The 13,127-nt window shown below is 46.3% G+C and overlaps 1 protein-coding gene across 6 annotated transcripts in view; it reads left to right on the forward strand.

Annotated features, from left to right (window-relative positions):
• TTLL5 (tubulin tyrosine ligase like 5) overlaps positions 1–13,127 on the forward strand; it is a 1,026,293-nt gene that overhangs the window by 726,280 nt on the left and 286,886 nt on the right. For all 6 annotated transcript variants that reach the window (XM_078659928.1, XM_078659931.1, XM_078659927.1 and 3 more), the window contains one exon: positions 750–940. In XM_078659928.1, the coding sequence (XP_078516054.1) occupies positions 750–940 (191 nt within the window). The remainder of the gene's footprint in view (positions 1–749; positions 941–13,127) is intronic.

Consider the following 13,127-nt stretch of genomic DNA (forward strand, 5'->3'; position numbering starts at 1 on the left):
GCAGGCAAGAGCCAAGTATACGCCCTCCACACAATCGGCACCCAGCCGGGGTGGAACAGGGTGATTGCAAGTAAAAGTGCAAAGTGCAGAAAAAAGTTAGAAAGCAGCGAAACAGGTAAGAATAAAATAGCAGTAAAATCGCTAGCAGCACTGAGATAATAGTAGAGCAATTATTAGATTGAGCTCTCGTAGCCTCACCAAGTCCAAGTGAGGCATAGGCTTCTGATTTTCGGTGTGTAGACATAATTCATGAGCACTGCTATGAGCACTGTGCAGCCCACTCATTTTAACCAGTGACAGACTGCATGAGAAGCCATTCACAGTTTATCTACAGCTGCAATGAAGGATGAAATGCTGCACACTGTAGCCACAGTAACATATGTTATGGGTAGCATATTACACACTGGCTGTAGCCTTGAAGCGGATCTTATGAGTTGTACGTTACACACTGACCGCTGTTGTGGAGTACACTTCCTGGGTAGTATCCGTCTCACTGTTACCATAGAGTGAAATCCATGGATAGTGTGCAGTTTGTTACCTGCTAAATATGGTGAAAGTAGAGTAACAGGTAACTACAGGCTCTGTCAGTGGAATATTGAAGGTGATGTTTAACATGAGATGCATATTTCAGACTCACTGCAGCTGCAGTAATCATGGATGCCGTGGGAAGCATGCAACAACCTTACGTCTATGGGGCATAACTCTATTATAGTATACAACTCATTAATTAAGTTCCTTCTTATTCACAGTCACTTGCCAGCAGAGTCCCATTCGCCATCGCTCAGCGACAGTAGGGGGATTGAAGGATCGCGAGGACAGCATCCCTCAAAGTACTACATCCAACCATCATGCTGTGGCCACTGCCTTGCAACGACTGGTGGAGAAGCAGGCAAACCGGCAGTACTCCACCTCCAGTCACCTGGGCCTTCTCACTCAGCAGGTTTGTATTTCCAGCCGCCCATTGCATGTCCTGGGAACTAAATTGGTCATTATAGCTGTGGTTATCTAGAAAGAGGAAGGATTTTGTGTTGGCAAAGAGCATTTGGCAGTAGTGCTGTTTTGGCAGACCACTTATCAAGAGAGCAGGAGCCTCTCTTGAGTGGAGTATTGGTAGAGACTTTGGTGTGAGCAGAGCATGGGAGGTTTCTTGTGGTCAGAAAGAGCTTGGCAGAGCATATATTGTAGCGCAGACAAAGAGCAGGGCGATGAAGTTTGCGGAAAGAGCAGAGGAAGCAGGATGTCTTTTGTGGGTAGAACACGTGAGGGTGGGGACTCTGTCGAAGGACATATTGAATTACTGCTCTTTTGACAGAATATTATAGTAGGAAAATATGTGCAGGTGATGCTCAGAGGAGAGCAAAGGGATTCTTTATTTCCAAATTTTATGGACTAACAAAAGGCACTGAAATGCCTTATTTGCTCAGTGGTTGTGCTAATTGGCAATAACATTGTATAGAATTAGTGCGAAACAGGTGACGATTATATTTAGGTAATGAGATATAGTTAGTTTAGTATAAATATTTGATCGTACTGGATAACATGTTGTTCTGTCAGCTCCGCTGGCTAAAGGTTGTTCTCACAGCTGATCTCAGACTACTCAACAATGCACAAACAAAAGATGTTGACATCCAGTACGCTGATATCCTCACTTACCATATATGATTCTCTTGCTCTGACCATACCATTTTGCATATTCTGGCCCATATTCCTCCTGCTCTTTTCCCCATCAATGCTACCACTCTAATTAAAGGGAAGCACTCGCTTGATTCCCTCCAACAATATTGTAACCAAATCTTCAAAGACAGCATATCTCTGCAGCAAACTACATCATTGAGTTGATAAAATGACACCCTCAAACATGTTTTTATTCACACTATCCCCTTCATGGTTTGTCCCCTAGTTGCCCATAGCAACATCCCAGTATTCTGTCTGATATTTGAGCTTTGAAAACCAACATACAAGAATGACTTCATCAAATAAGTCAAATATAAGATCACCAAAACTCTGTAGGCATACATACAAACTATGGGTGTATTATCATTTCCAAAGCTTACGACTTCAATTTTTCTAACCCATAATAACTGCACATAGAATGATCTACTATTTCCGCCTTGCACATCTGTCATATGCACTTCTCTTTTAGCTAATGGCTGAATATCCTATTTCAGTTCTAAAATGACTACCTCAAAAGATACATACCTCACTACTAACAGAGCTTGTACCAGTAATCAGATCTGCAGACCTGTCCTGTACTCTGTTTCATTCAATCCACAAACAATAAACCCTCTTCTGTCCATCATAAAGTTCTTCTTGGTCTAATATAGCAATGTAATGACTGATATTATCCCGCTCCTACTTGCAATACGTTATTTTCTCCGTGGTAATGCTTCTACAAGCAAAGCAACCAACTTGACTACGACACTATATCCCAGCTCCACTTTTTCTCCAAAATACTGGAATTAAGTTTCTTCCACCACGTTACCGTACATCTTTCCCTTTATGACCTGCTTAATTTTCCTCCAGTCAACAAACACCACTTTATTTCATTTAGCCATTACAATCACCTCTCATCATTCCTCATATTATTTGATTTATCTGTCACACTTGATTCTCTTGATTGTCCCACTGTCCTTTCCTTCCTTAGTAACCTGTGCATTACCAGTTTGTCTTAAACTATTTTTCCTTTGATCTCTGATCTCTCTTTCTCAATAGTTGAGAATACCAAGTTATTCTCACCTACTTTCCAACCTGTCTGTTTCCTTCAGAGTGGGTATTTAACCCTCTTCTTTTTTCTATCTTTACCATCTCACTCACCATCACAAAATGTCCTAATTTGGGTTTCTTTATCATCTAATCAAAGATGACACCCACATGTCCTGCTCATTTCCTAACTTCTTTTCTTTTCCCTAATCATTTTTAACTGCACAGCTGCCATTCTTTACTGGATCACTTTGTAGTACCTCATGTTGAACACCTCTAGGATGACGAGACCTGTATTTTTATTTTTTGACGGCACATATCCTTAACCAAAGTCACTTGTCATTTTCTAACGTTCACTTGTCCACTTCTAACTTCCTGATTTTTTTCTCCTCTACCAGATGCCTTAGTGTTGTGTTAAGTCCTGCTATGTGAATGGAGTTTTTCTTTACCACCATGGCCAATGCAACATGATAGCAGGTGCTAAATATAAGAAATATCTTACCATTTATTCCTTTCCACATAGCCAAAGCACTGGTCAACTCTGGTTTTTGGTAAGTTATATTACCAAAGAAGTTTACTAGTGGTCTTGAATTAGTAATAATTCTCCCCATTAGACAAGGTCTTCAACCTCACTACTAGAGTCTTGTACAATGTCTGAAGCATACTCCTAGCTCATCCTGTTGCATCAACCCAGCTCACCCTCTCCCAGAAATCTGACATTTTAATAGCTGTTAATCGGAATTAAAGTCTATACTTTTTGACTCCTTCCCACCTCCTGGTCAGCCTCCAAAGTTTTTAACAAGACCACCAATGCTTACCAAGCCCTTGCGGCCTCCAAGGCTTTTTCGCTGCTCGCGCGTCTAGAATTTTGTAGTCTAATAATGCCCTCACAGTCCTCTAATGCCGGCTCCGACGCTGCCTTGGCAGTACTCGGCTCCTTCACACACCATACTCCCGTCCAGGCCATACTCCTGCAAATTCCAAAAGATGTATTACCAGACTAAACTATGAATCACTCCTGTTCCATAGAATGGCCTTTGAAGACTCCTAATACAGTAGAGTCAGTGAGAGAGGTTCCAACTGGTTTGTTGCCAGGGATAGCTTTCCCCTTTCACATAAGTCAGGACCTCCACCCATTTGAAAAAAAAATATTTGTATTAGTTTCAAAACAAAAATACTTCTGACATTTCCGGATTACAAATTTCTGCAGGTGCCCATCCGTTAATAATGTGCTCTGATCGCTCCCATAAACAAGTGAGGTATCCATGGACTACATTAAACTGTACTACAGTTCACCTAAACAGTTCTTCATAACAGTCCCAGCAGGATTATGCTGTAGGCACCGTTGTAACTAAGTAGACTCAATGAGGACCTTATGAAAGGCACCTGGACCTCAAATTTATAGAATTTAAAGCAAAACGAATACTCCTCCCCACCCTGTTACCCCCCCCCCCCCGCCTCCTCCCCGGCATGGCACACAGGTCAGGATTCTATAAACCTAGATGGTGTAGTGCAGCAGCTTGTTATACAAGTATCATACAGTACATATCAAAAAAAAATTCTACAGCTATAAAACTAAATACATACGGGGATATGGCAAGGTCAATGAATCAGATGTGGGATCAATCTCCATCAGGGCAAGTTAGCCAGATCGCTAGTCGAAGACTCCACCACCGGGTCAGCCTCCAAAGTTTTTAACAAGACCACCAATGCTTCCCAAGCCCTTGCCGCCTCCAAGGCTTTTTCGCTGCTCGCGCGTCTAGCATTTTGTAGTCTAATAATGCCCTCACAGTCCGCCCACTTAATAAAATCAGCTCTCCATCTCCGAAAGCTCGGTCCCTTCTTGCTCTTCCCATGCGCTGTAATATCTCTTTTGGCTAAGAGGAGACCTAGATCCAAAAAGTTGCTAGCTATCTTGTTCTTGGAGGTGTGGGGGCACCCTACATGCGGCATCGGGGTCAGACAGCTGTGGTCGTGTTAATGTAGTGATTAATCTTTGCTGGGGTAAGATACGCCCTATGTAAAATAAAAAAAGTGTACCAGCTAAAAATGGGCATTCCTAGACCTTTTCCATGCCCTTTCAACCAGCTCGGCCCAAACCTTCTCAGGGATCTCAACGCCCAAGTCCTTCTCCCATTTCTGCTTGAGCTCCAACAATGGAGTCAGTCGCTCGTGGGTCATTCGTCGATATAAGCAAGTAACTGCTTTAATGGTTCCTGCCGCTAATACCACATACTGGCACGCCATGGAGGTCTGGGGTTGGTTCAGAGAGTCCCTCTCTCCAGCTCTTTTGAATGGCCGAGACCAGAGCCAAATGAAGCAGATAGTTTCTACTGGGTAGATCGTACCGATCACGCCATGTATTGAATGGCAACAGGGTATAATCTTCGTATAGGTCCCCTACTGCCAATAGTCCCCTCTCCCCACAATCAATCAGTGCCGTCCAGTTGCCCCCGTGTGGTAGCGCCATACACATGGTCAAAGGGATCTCAGGTGCGTAGGGACATGCTATCTGCGCTCTCTTCTGAGTCCTATTCCAACACAGCTGCAACGTTCTCAGTTCAGTAGTAACTGTTTTGAGCCGCAGTGGTTGCTGTGAAATAATACTAGCCAATATCTGCCCAGAAACTCGGCTACCTTCCCGCTCACCCACACCTCGATATTCCCGCGCCACTGCCTGGGTAAGACATTGCAGCTGAGCCGCCAAATAGTAGGTCTCAAAATCAGGTACCGCTAATACCCCTTCCGTCCTCGGACGCATACGAGTCTGCAAGGCCACCCGTCGCCTTCCAGCAGCCCAGACAAAACTCGTGACCATTGTCCGTAAACCGTTTAAAAATCGATGCCGGGATCCAAATGGGGAGAGTTCGGAAATAGTACAAAAACCTAGGGAGCGCTACCATTTTAAGAAGAGCAACACGGGCCGCTACTGAAAGCGGTAGGTCCCCCAAAACTCCATACTGCCCTGAAGGCCCCGAATGGCTCTGCCCACATTGCCCTCGAGTAAATCAGCCTGTGTGTGATAAATACGGGTCCCCAGGTACGTCAAGAAACTATACTCCCATTGGACTCCAGCTGTGTTTAAGGGGCCATCATCCATTGGAGTCATGGGGGAGAGACACAACTTCGCCAAGTTCACTCTGAGTCTCGCCACAACCTCAAGCTCAGGGGGAAGAGTGGGCTCCCTTGCCATGTCCCTCGGCTCACCTCGCACGCCTCTGAAATCAAGCCACCCGTTTTGACCCGAGCCGTAGAATACCGGTACAGCAATGCCGTCCAGGCCACAAAACCATTGCCTAAACCAAAAGTACACATAAGCTGGAACAAGTAAGGCCATTCCAAGCTGTCGAAAGCTTTTTCGATGTCCACCGAAAAAATGGCAACGGATGCCTTAGAATATGTATCAGCTTCCAGTATGGTAAGCAAACGCCGCACATTAAGGGCAGTGTTTCACTTCGGAATAAATCCCGCCTGGTCTTCGTGCACCAAATGGACCATATGAGGTATAGACGGGACGCCAATATCCGACTTAAGATCTTATAGTCGGTGGACAGTGGGCGATAAGCGGTCCTATCACTGGGTGACCTCTCTGGTTTCAGCAATGGGATAATGATAGCCTCTCGGGTAGTGACTGGTAGTTGTCCCATACTTTTTGCCTCGTTATAAAGAGCCACTAATTTTGGAGCCAAGAGGTCGATGTAGGTCAGATAAAACTCAATTGTTAAGCCATCCACTCCGGGAGTCTTTTTGCGCGCCATATGTTTAATCGCCCCTCTTACTTCCCCCAGTGTAACATCCTGGCCTAGCAAGTCTGCCTGTGTCCTATCAAGTTTTGGAAGCTCAGCTGCTACCAAAAACCCCTCAAGAATGTCCCCACTCGGTGTCGCCTTGCTCCTTGTAGAAGGAGTGGAATTGAGCATTAATCCCCTGCTGCGTATAGCAAAGTTCCCTTGTTGGGCTGTGCAATTCCAGGATAATCGTCCCTCTCCATGCCGGGTTGGCTAACCAAGCCAGCAACGTGCCAGATTTGTCACGCTCAGCATGAGCACGCACTATATATTGTTTATAATCAAAACAGTGCAGCCTCTCGACCCCCACAGCTAATTCTTCCCTGGTTTCTAACAGGTCCTGCTGCCTATGCAGCTGCTCAGGTCGCACTCGTTTTTGTTCTCGTAGACGCTTGACTGCATTCTCTATATTCTGCAATAGGGTCTTACGCACCCCCAGCATGTTGGTAATGCGGAGACCTCTCATCGTTGCTTTAAATGCATCCCTCTCCACAGCGGCTGAGGATGCCGTGCTCATGTTACCTAGGAAATATTGGGTTATCCCAGTTCCAACCGCCTCCTGAAAGACTTGATCCTCTATGAGTTCGGGGTTTAACAGCCAAGTTGGGATTGCAGGGCGCGCCTGGGATAATGATATACAAAACAGCAGCGGATTATTATTTTAAAGCGTCCTTGTGAGGTATTCGATGTGTTTAACTGCAGCGTGTAAATCCGAGGAGCACAGTATAACATCCACCCTAACGTGGAGCTCGTCGAAGGGCGCCAACGTCCCAGATAGTAGATTAAAGCAAGCCAGTTGGTCCACATTGGGCGCATATACACTGCCCAGCGTAACCTCCCTGCCATTGAGCCTACCCGCTACAACCACATACCTCCCCTCTGCATCTATGATCTGACGCTTTAACACATAATTGTGCAGTTCACCTCGAACCACCCCACTTCAATCATTGCCAGGTCACTCCACCTTCATCCCACACCAATCCGCCCCTCTCAATCCACTTCACCCCAGACCAATCCAATCACCCCAGTCCAATCAGCCACACTCTAATCCTCCCAACCCACCCCACTCCAATTCTCCCTACTCTGATCCAAAACAATCTACCACTCTCCAATCTGCCATATTCCAATCCAAAATAATCTGCCCCACTCCAGTCGAAAACAATCTTCTCCCCTCCAATCCAAAACAATCTGCTGCACGCCAGTCCAAAACAATCTGCCAACTCCAATTGGCCGCACTCCAATCCATCCCACTCCAGTCTTCCCCACTTCAATCCAAATCAATCTGCCCCACTCCAATTTGCCCCCTCTAGTCTGCTTCACTCTTATCCAATACAGTCTGTCCCACTCCAATCTGCCCCACTCCAATATAAAACAATCTGCCCCACTCCAATCTGCCCTACTCCCGACAAAAACAATCTGCCTCACTCAATCCAAAACAATCTGCCCCACTCCAATGTGCCTCACGCTAATCTGCCCCACTCCTATCCAAGACATCTGCCCCGATCTAATCTGTCCCACTCCAATCCAAAACATTCTGTCCACACCAATCTGCTCCACTTCAATCTGTCCCACTCCAATCGACAACAGTTTGCCCCACTCTAATCCATCCCACTCTAATCCAAAACAATCAGCCCCACTCTAATCCACCTCACTCCAAAACAGTCTGCTCCACTCTAATACACCTCACTCTAATCCGCTCCTCTCAAATCTGTCCCACTCCAATCTAAAACAGTCTGCCTATTCCAATCGGCCACACTCTAATCCATCCCACCCCAGTCTTCCCCACTTCAATACAAATTAATCTGCCCCACTCTAATCCAAAACAATCAGCCCCACTCCAATTCGCCCCATTCAAATCCAGTCAACCTCACCCCAATCTACCCACTCTATCCAATTCACCCCACTAGAACTCACCACAATCTATCCACTTCAGTCAAATCTACCCAACACCAATCTAATCCAGCCCAGTTCTATCGACCCCACTCTAATCCACCTCACCTCAATCCAAACAAACCCACTCCTTCCCCAGTCACCCCCACTCCATTCCAATTGACCCCTCTCCAATCCAAAACAAGCTGCCCCACTCAATCCAAAACAATATATCCCCCTCCAATCCAAAATAATTGGTCCCACTCCAAAGCAAGACAATATGCTGCATGCCATTCTGCCTCACTCCAATCTAAAATAATCTGCTCCACTTCAATCCACCTCACCCCAGCCTACCCAAATCTAGTCCCATCTACCCCACCACACCCCACCCCAGCTAAATCCATTCTGACCCACCCAATCCAATCCACCCCACCACAATCAAATCCACCTCAAGCCAATCTACCCCACTCCATCCAATCCAATCCATTTAACTGAAATCCATACAACCCCACTGCAATCCAATCTACTCCACTCCAATACACCCTACCCAATGTCAATCCAGTTCACCCCACTCCATTCCACTGCAGTCCATTCCATCTCACCCCACTCCAGTCCACTCCAATCCATCCCACTCCAAAACACCCACTCCAGTCCACCCTACCCCATCTAATCCACCCTATCCTATTTCAATCCACCACAATCCAATCTAATTCACCCTATCCAGTCCAACCCAATCCACCCCAGTCTCACTCTCACCCACTCCACCCTATTTCACCCCACGCCACACCATTCCACGACATTGCACTCTAGGACACTGCTCACTGCGACTATCTCTGCCACTGAACTCTACTCCCCTCTGCTCAACTCCACAACATTCTACTCCCCTATTCCACTCTACAACACTGCGCCACTAACGTTTAGCCATGCTGAACAACAGCCACACTGGAGTACAACATGGCAAACAAACATTGCCAAAAGCCAATAGCTCTAATATAGGCGAGACCTATTGGCTGTGCCAATGCTTGTTTGTCTAAGTCGGCTCTCGGCGCCCTCACTCGCTGCTCTCTCTCTCAGCTGCCCGGCTCCCGCCCTGCCTTGGCATGGATTCTCCTCGCCGAGTGTGCCTGCGTGCGGTCCCCGGTGATGGGAGCGAGGGCGGAGGCCGCTTGATAACTCCCAGGCCGCCGCAGGGACTGATAATGGATGCTAGTGAAGCGAGGAATGCGCCGGGCCGGCCCTGCTTTGTGGTGGTTTATATTGGCGTGGTGGGTCAGGTCTGGGGCGCAGACGTGGTCCGGCCCTGGACGCGCAGCTCCAGGCGGTGTATGAGCAGACCGAGCTGTCTGTGCTTCGGGGGACCACCCAGGCGGGGGTCTCGCCCCCGCGCCGCAGCCATCAATCCGCGGTGCCGTCTTTCACACACTGACTGGGCAAGCTGCACAATGGCGGGGGCAGACACTCATCTCTCATCTGTCTCACGAGATGGCAAGAGTAGCTGCCCGCCTCTATTCACCAGCCAACACTTGAGCGCTTTTGCCACTGTCTGTGGTGGGGAGGGGTGTTTCCGTGGGTTCCCCTCAGTTTGTGTCTGAAGCCCACACCCTGCGATTAAATTCAGTTCACTGACAGCGGCACTCATTAAAGCCTTATAAAAGTGCCGCTGAGCAGCCAAGCCTGGCACTGCTGCAGATGGACAACGACACCCCAGGGTACCCAGGAGGCCGGGTTTGTGCTGTAGCATAGGCCTATACCTGACTGGCACGCTTCTAATGTTTCCCTGTGCATTTGCAGCCAGGCACAGCCCCCAGCTGATATTTTTAGCCCAGGGCTAGTTGCCAGAGAAGATAAGGAGCTGTCACTGATAAAGTACCACTCGTGATATGCCTTCGGCACTAGTGTAAATACATAGTCATTCTTTTCCCAGCGAGTGTTTATTTATTATCTAGGATGCAGTTTGTGCCCAAGCTCACACAATATATGGCCCTCCCAACGAAGGCCTTAGGCTATGCTGGCACTCAGAGGCCATTCACAACTGGACAGTCCCCCATTGTTCTCGTTTGTAATGCTTCATGTGAGGCCTGCAGTCAGCGTTCTCCCTATAAATACTTAACTTTCATGTTAACTTGCAATGACTAGGCCTCCTTGAAGGCCCCCGGGGAATCGGCGGGGGTGGAAGCTGCTGACTTTAAGAACAAATGAACAGCAGTGGCAATATACTCCCTCTGTGTCTGAGCAGGCAGCAAGCTCTTCTCACAAGGTACTTAAAGGACAAAACCATGACAGCATGTAAATAAATGTAAAAGATGTGTAACTTTATGGTGGTTTGGTTTAAATTCTTTCTACTTTTAAGGAATTCCTAACTTGCTGCACAGTACCAAAATAAGTTAAAGAAAAATATCTTGTTTTTTATATGTAGTCTTAAACGCCACACTTTTGGCATTTCGAAGTACTTTAAAACATATCTGATGTTACTATAGCTCAATTTGTCTCATTCAATTTACCCCCTTCGAAGGATGAACAGACAATTAACAAAATAAATTATGCATTCTGACATGAAGTACAAGTCAGAACAGTCTAGTGGTCATTCTGCTTAAATCACATGATCTCTCTGTGTTTGTAGTTGGTTATATATACATGGTTATAATTGCCAACATTGTGCCTTCTGCTGTGAGATGTCTGTAACTTGCAGTACTCTAGTTCAAATCCCGGCAGTGGTAGTTCAGAATTTCATCCTTTTGTGATCGTTAAGATAGGCGTCACTGGGCTGTATGCGCATTAAATTCCTAAGGCTTAATGCCAAAAAGACCGAAATAGTCGTCTTGAATAACACATTGCATCCCTCAGCCTGGCCTTCTGAAATGGGTGAACCCTTTACCCCTAAAACATCAGCAAAAAGTTGGGGGCATCATCAATGACAGTGAGCTCAACTTGAAACATCAGATTAGTTCTGTGATTTCCACCTGTTTCCTGACTCCTGATGCCTTCTTCTTGGTGGTTATGGCAATAATTACATCTGCACTCTATTACGCCAATTCCTTATATCTCTGCCTTCCTAAAAACAATTACATAGATTGTAGATTGTCCAAAACCAGGAAGCCACACTTCTTTTTAAACGACCTTGGAACTGCCAAATCACTCCTAAGTTGAGAGATCTTCATTGGCACCTGCTAGGAACAACTAATTACTTTCAAAGCTTGCTGTATCCTCTTCAAGGCTTTTTGGGATAAGGACCCTCAATTTCTACAAACTAGAATTGTGAAATACTCCCCAGCTAGAAAACTACCAAAATTCAACAGGAAAAGAATGGATGGTGTTCGGTTCTCTGTACAAGTTCACACAATTTGGAACTCTTGTCTCTTTTGGTAAGCCTTCAGTCTGATTACTTGAAATTCAGGAAAGGGCTGGCTGTTTAGGCAAGCTTATTAGTCTCCATTCCTCCTTAATGTGCATTGGTTTGGCCTAGTTTTCATACTGTTCCCTAGCGCCAAGAAACAATTTGGTTAACATGCTTTATATGTTTATTTTAACATAATATAGCATCACTCAGTCAACAATTAGGAAAACTTGTCATTTAAAAAAGTAATATAAATTAGCAACACATAGTAAACCAAGCAACATATAGTAAACCAAGCAATATACAAATAAATACAAATTAAATATTTGTGTAATTAAAAACAACAGTATTCATGGAAGTTAAAGTTATAATGGTGTAGGCTACAACATATAACACGCATTTGCAATAGGTCTCGCATTTGTGAAAGCTAGAGCTGTTGCTGTTAAAAATGGCAATGTTTTTTATTTGTGTTTTTGTATGTAGTGGAGTGATGATATCTGCAAAGCGCTATTGCCATTCGTATGACCTCGCAGCGCTGGAGAACCAGAACATGGGAAATAGGTTATGAGGAAGGGGAGACAAGAGAAGTATGCTGTTCGGGGAAAAAAGGAACAATGGAACTATATGCTGCTGCAGCCACAACATTTTAAACAGCACTATGTATTTCACAAACAAGACACGGAATCCAAACCTACTGCAGAATCTCGGATTACAACAAACACATCGTAGTTTAAATGAAAGTTACAAAAATGCCTGACAGATGGTGCTGGGCACTGGAATGGTCTCCAAATTCAATCCGTTACTGTACAGCTGCTGATTGTTAAATTCAAGTACTACACTGGTACTAATGAGGTTCATCTTTTCCACAGCCAGTAATTGCTATCACTGATATTGTTTTTATTAAACAGCTCTCCCCACCCCCTGGGCCTTTTATGTGCAAGAAAATGGCGTGCAGATGGCGTCCCAGTTAAAACAGAAGGGAGCGGAGCTCACAGGGAGCTCAGGAGAACAAAAGGGAGCAAGGGGTGGGTGCATGGTGGCAGGGTGACTGGCACAGGAGCTGCGGGTGGTTTGGTGTCTCGTGAGGGTGCATGGTGGCAGGATGACTGGCACATGGGCTGCATGTGGTTGGGTGTCTGGGGAGGGGTAGGGGTGGGTGCATGGTGGCAGGGTGACTGGCACAGGAGCTGCGGGTGGTTGGGTGCCTGGGGAGGCATTGGGGTGGGTGCATGGTGGCAGGGTGACTGGCACAGGAGCTGCGGGTGGTTGGGTGCCTGGGGAGGCGTTGGGGTGGGTGCATGGTGGCAGGGTGACTGGCACAGGAGCTGCGGGTGGTTGGGTGTCTGGGGAGGGGTTGGGGTGGGTGCATGGTGACTGGCACAGGAGCTGCGGGTGGTTGGGTGTCTGGGGAGGCGTTGGGGTGGGTGCATGGTGGC

The sequence above is a fragment of the Lissotriton helveticus genome, chromosome 9 (genome assembly GCF_964261635.1).
Source record: "Lissotriton helveticus chromosome 9, aLisHel1.1, whole genome shotgun sequence".
Lineage (NCBI taxonomy): Eukaryota > Metazoa > Chordata > Amphibia > Caudata > Salamandridae > Lissotriton > Lissotriton helveticus.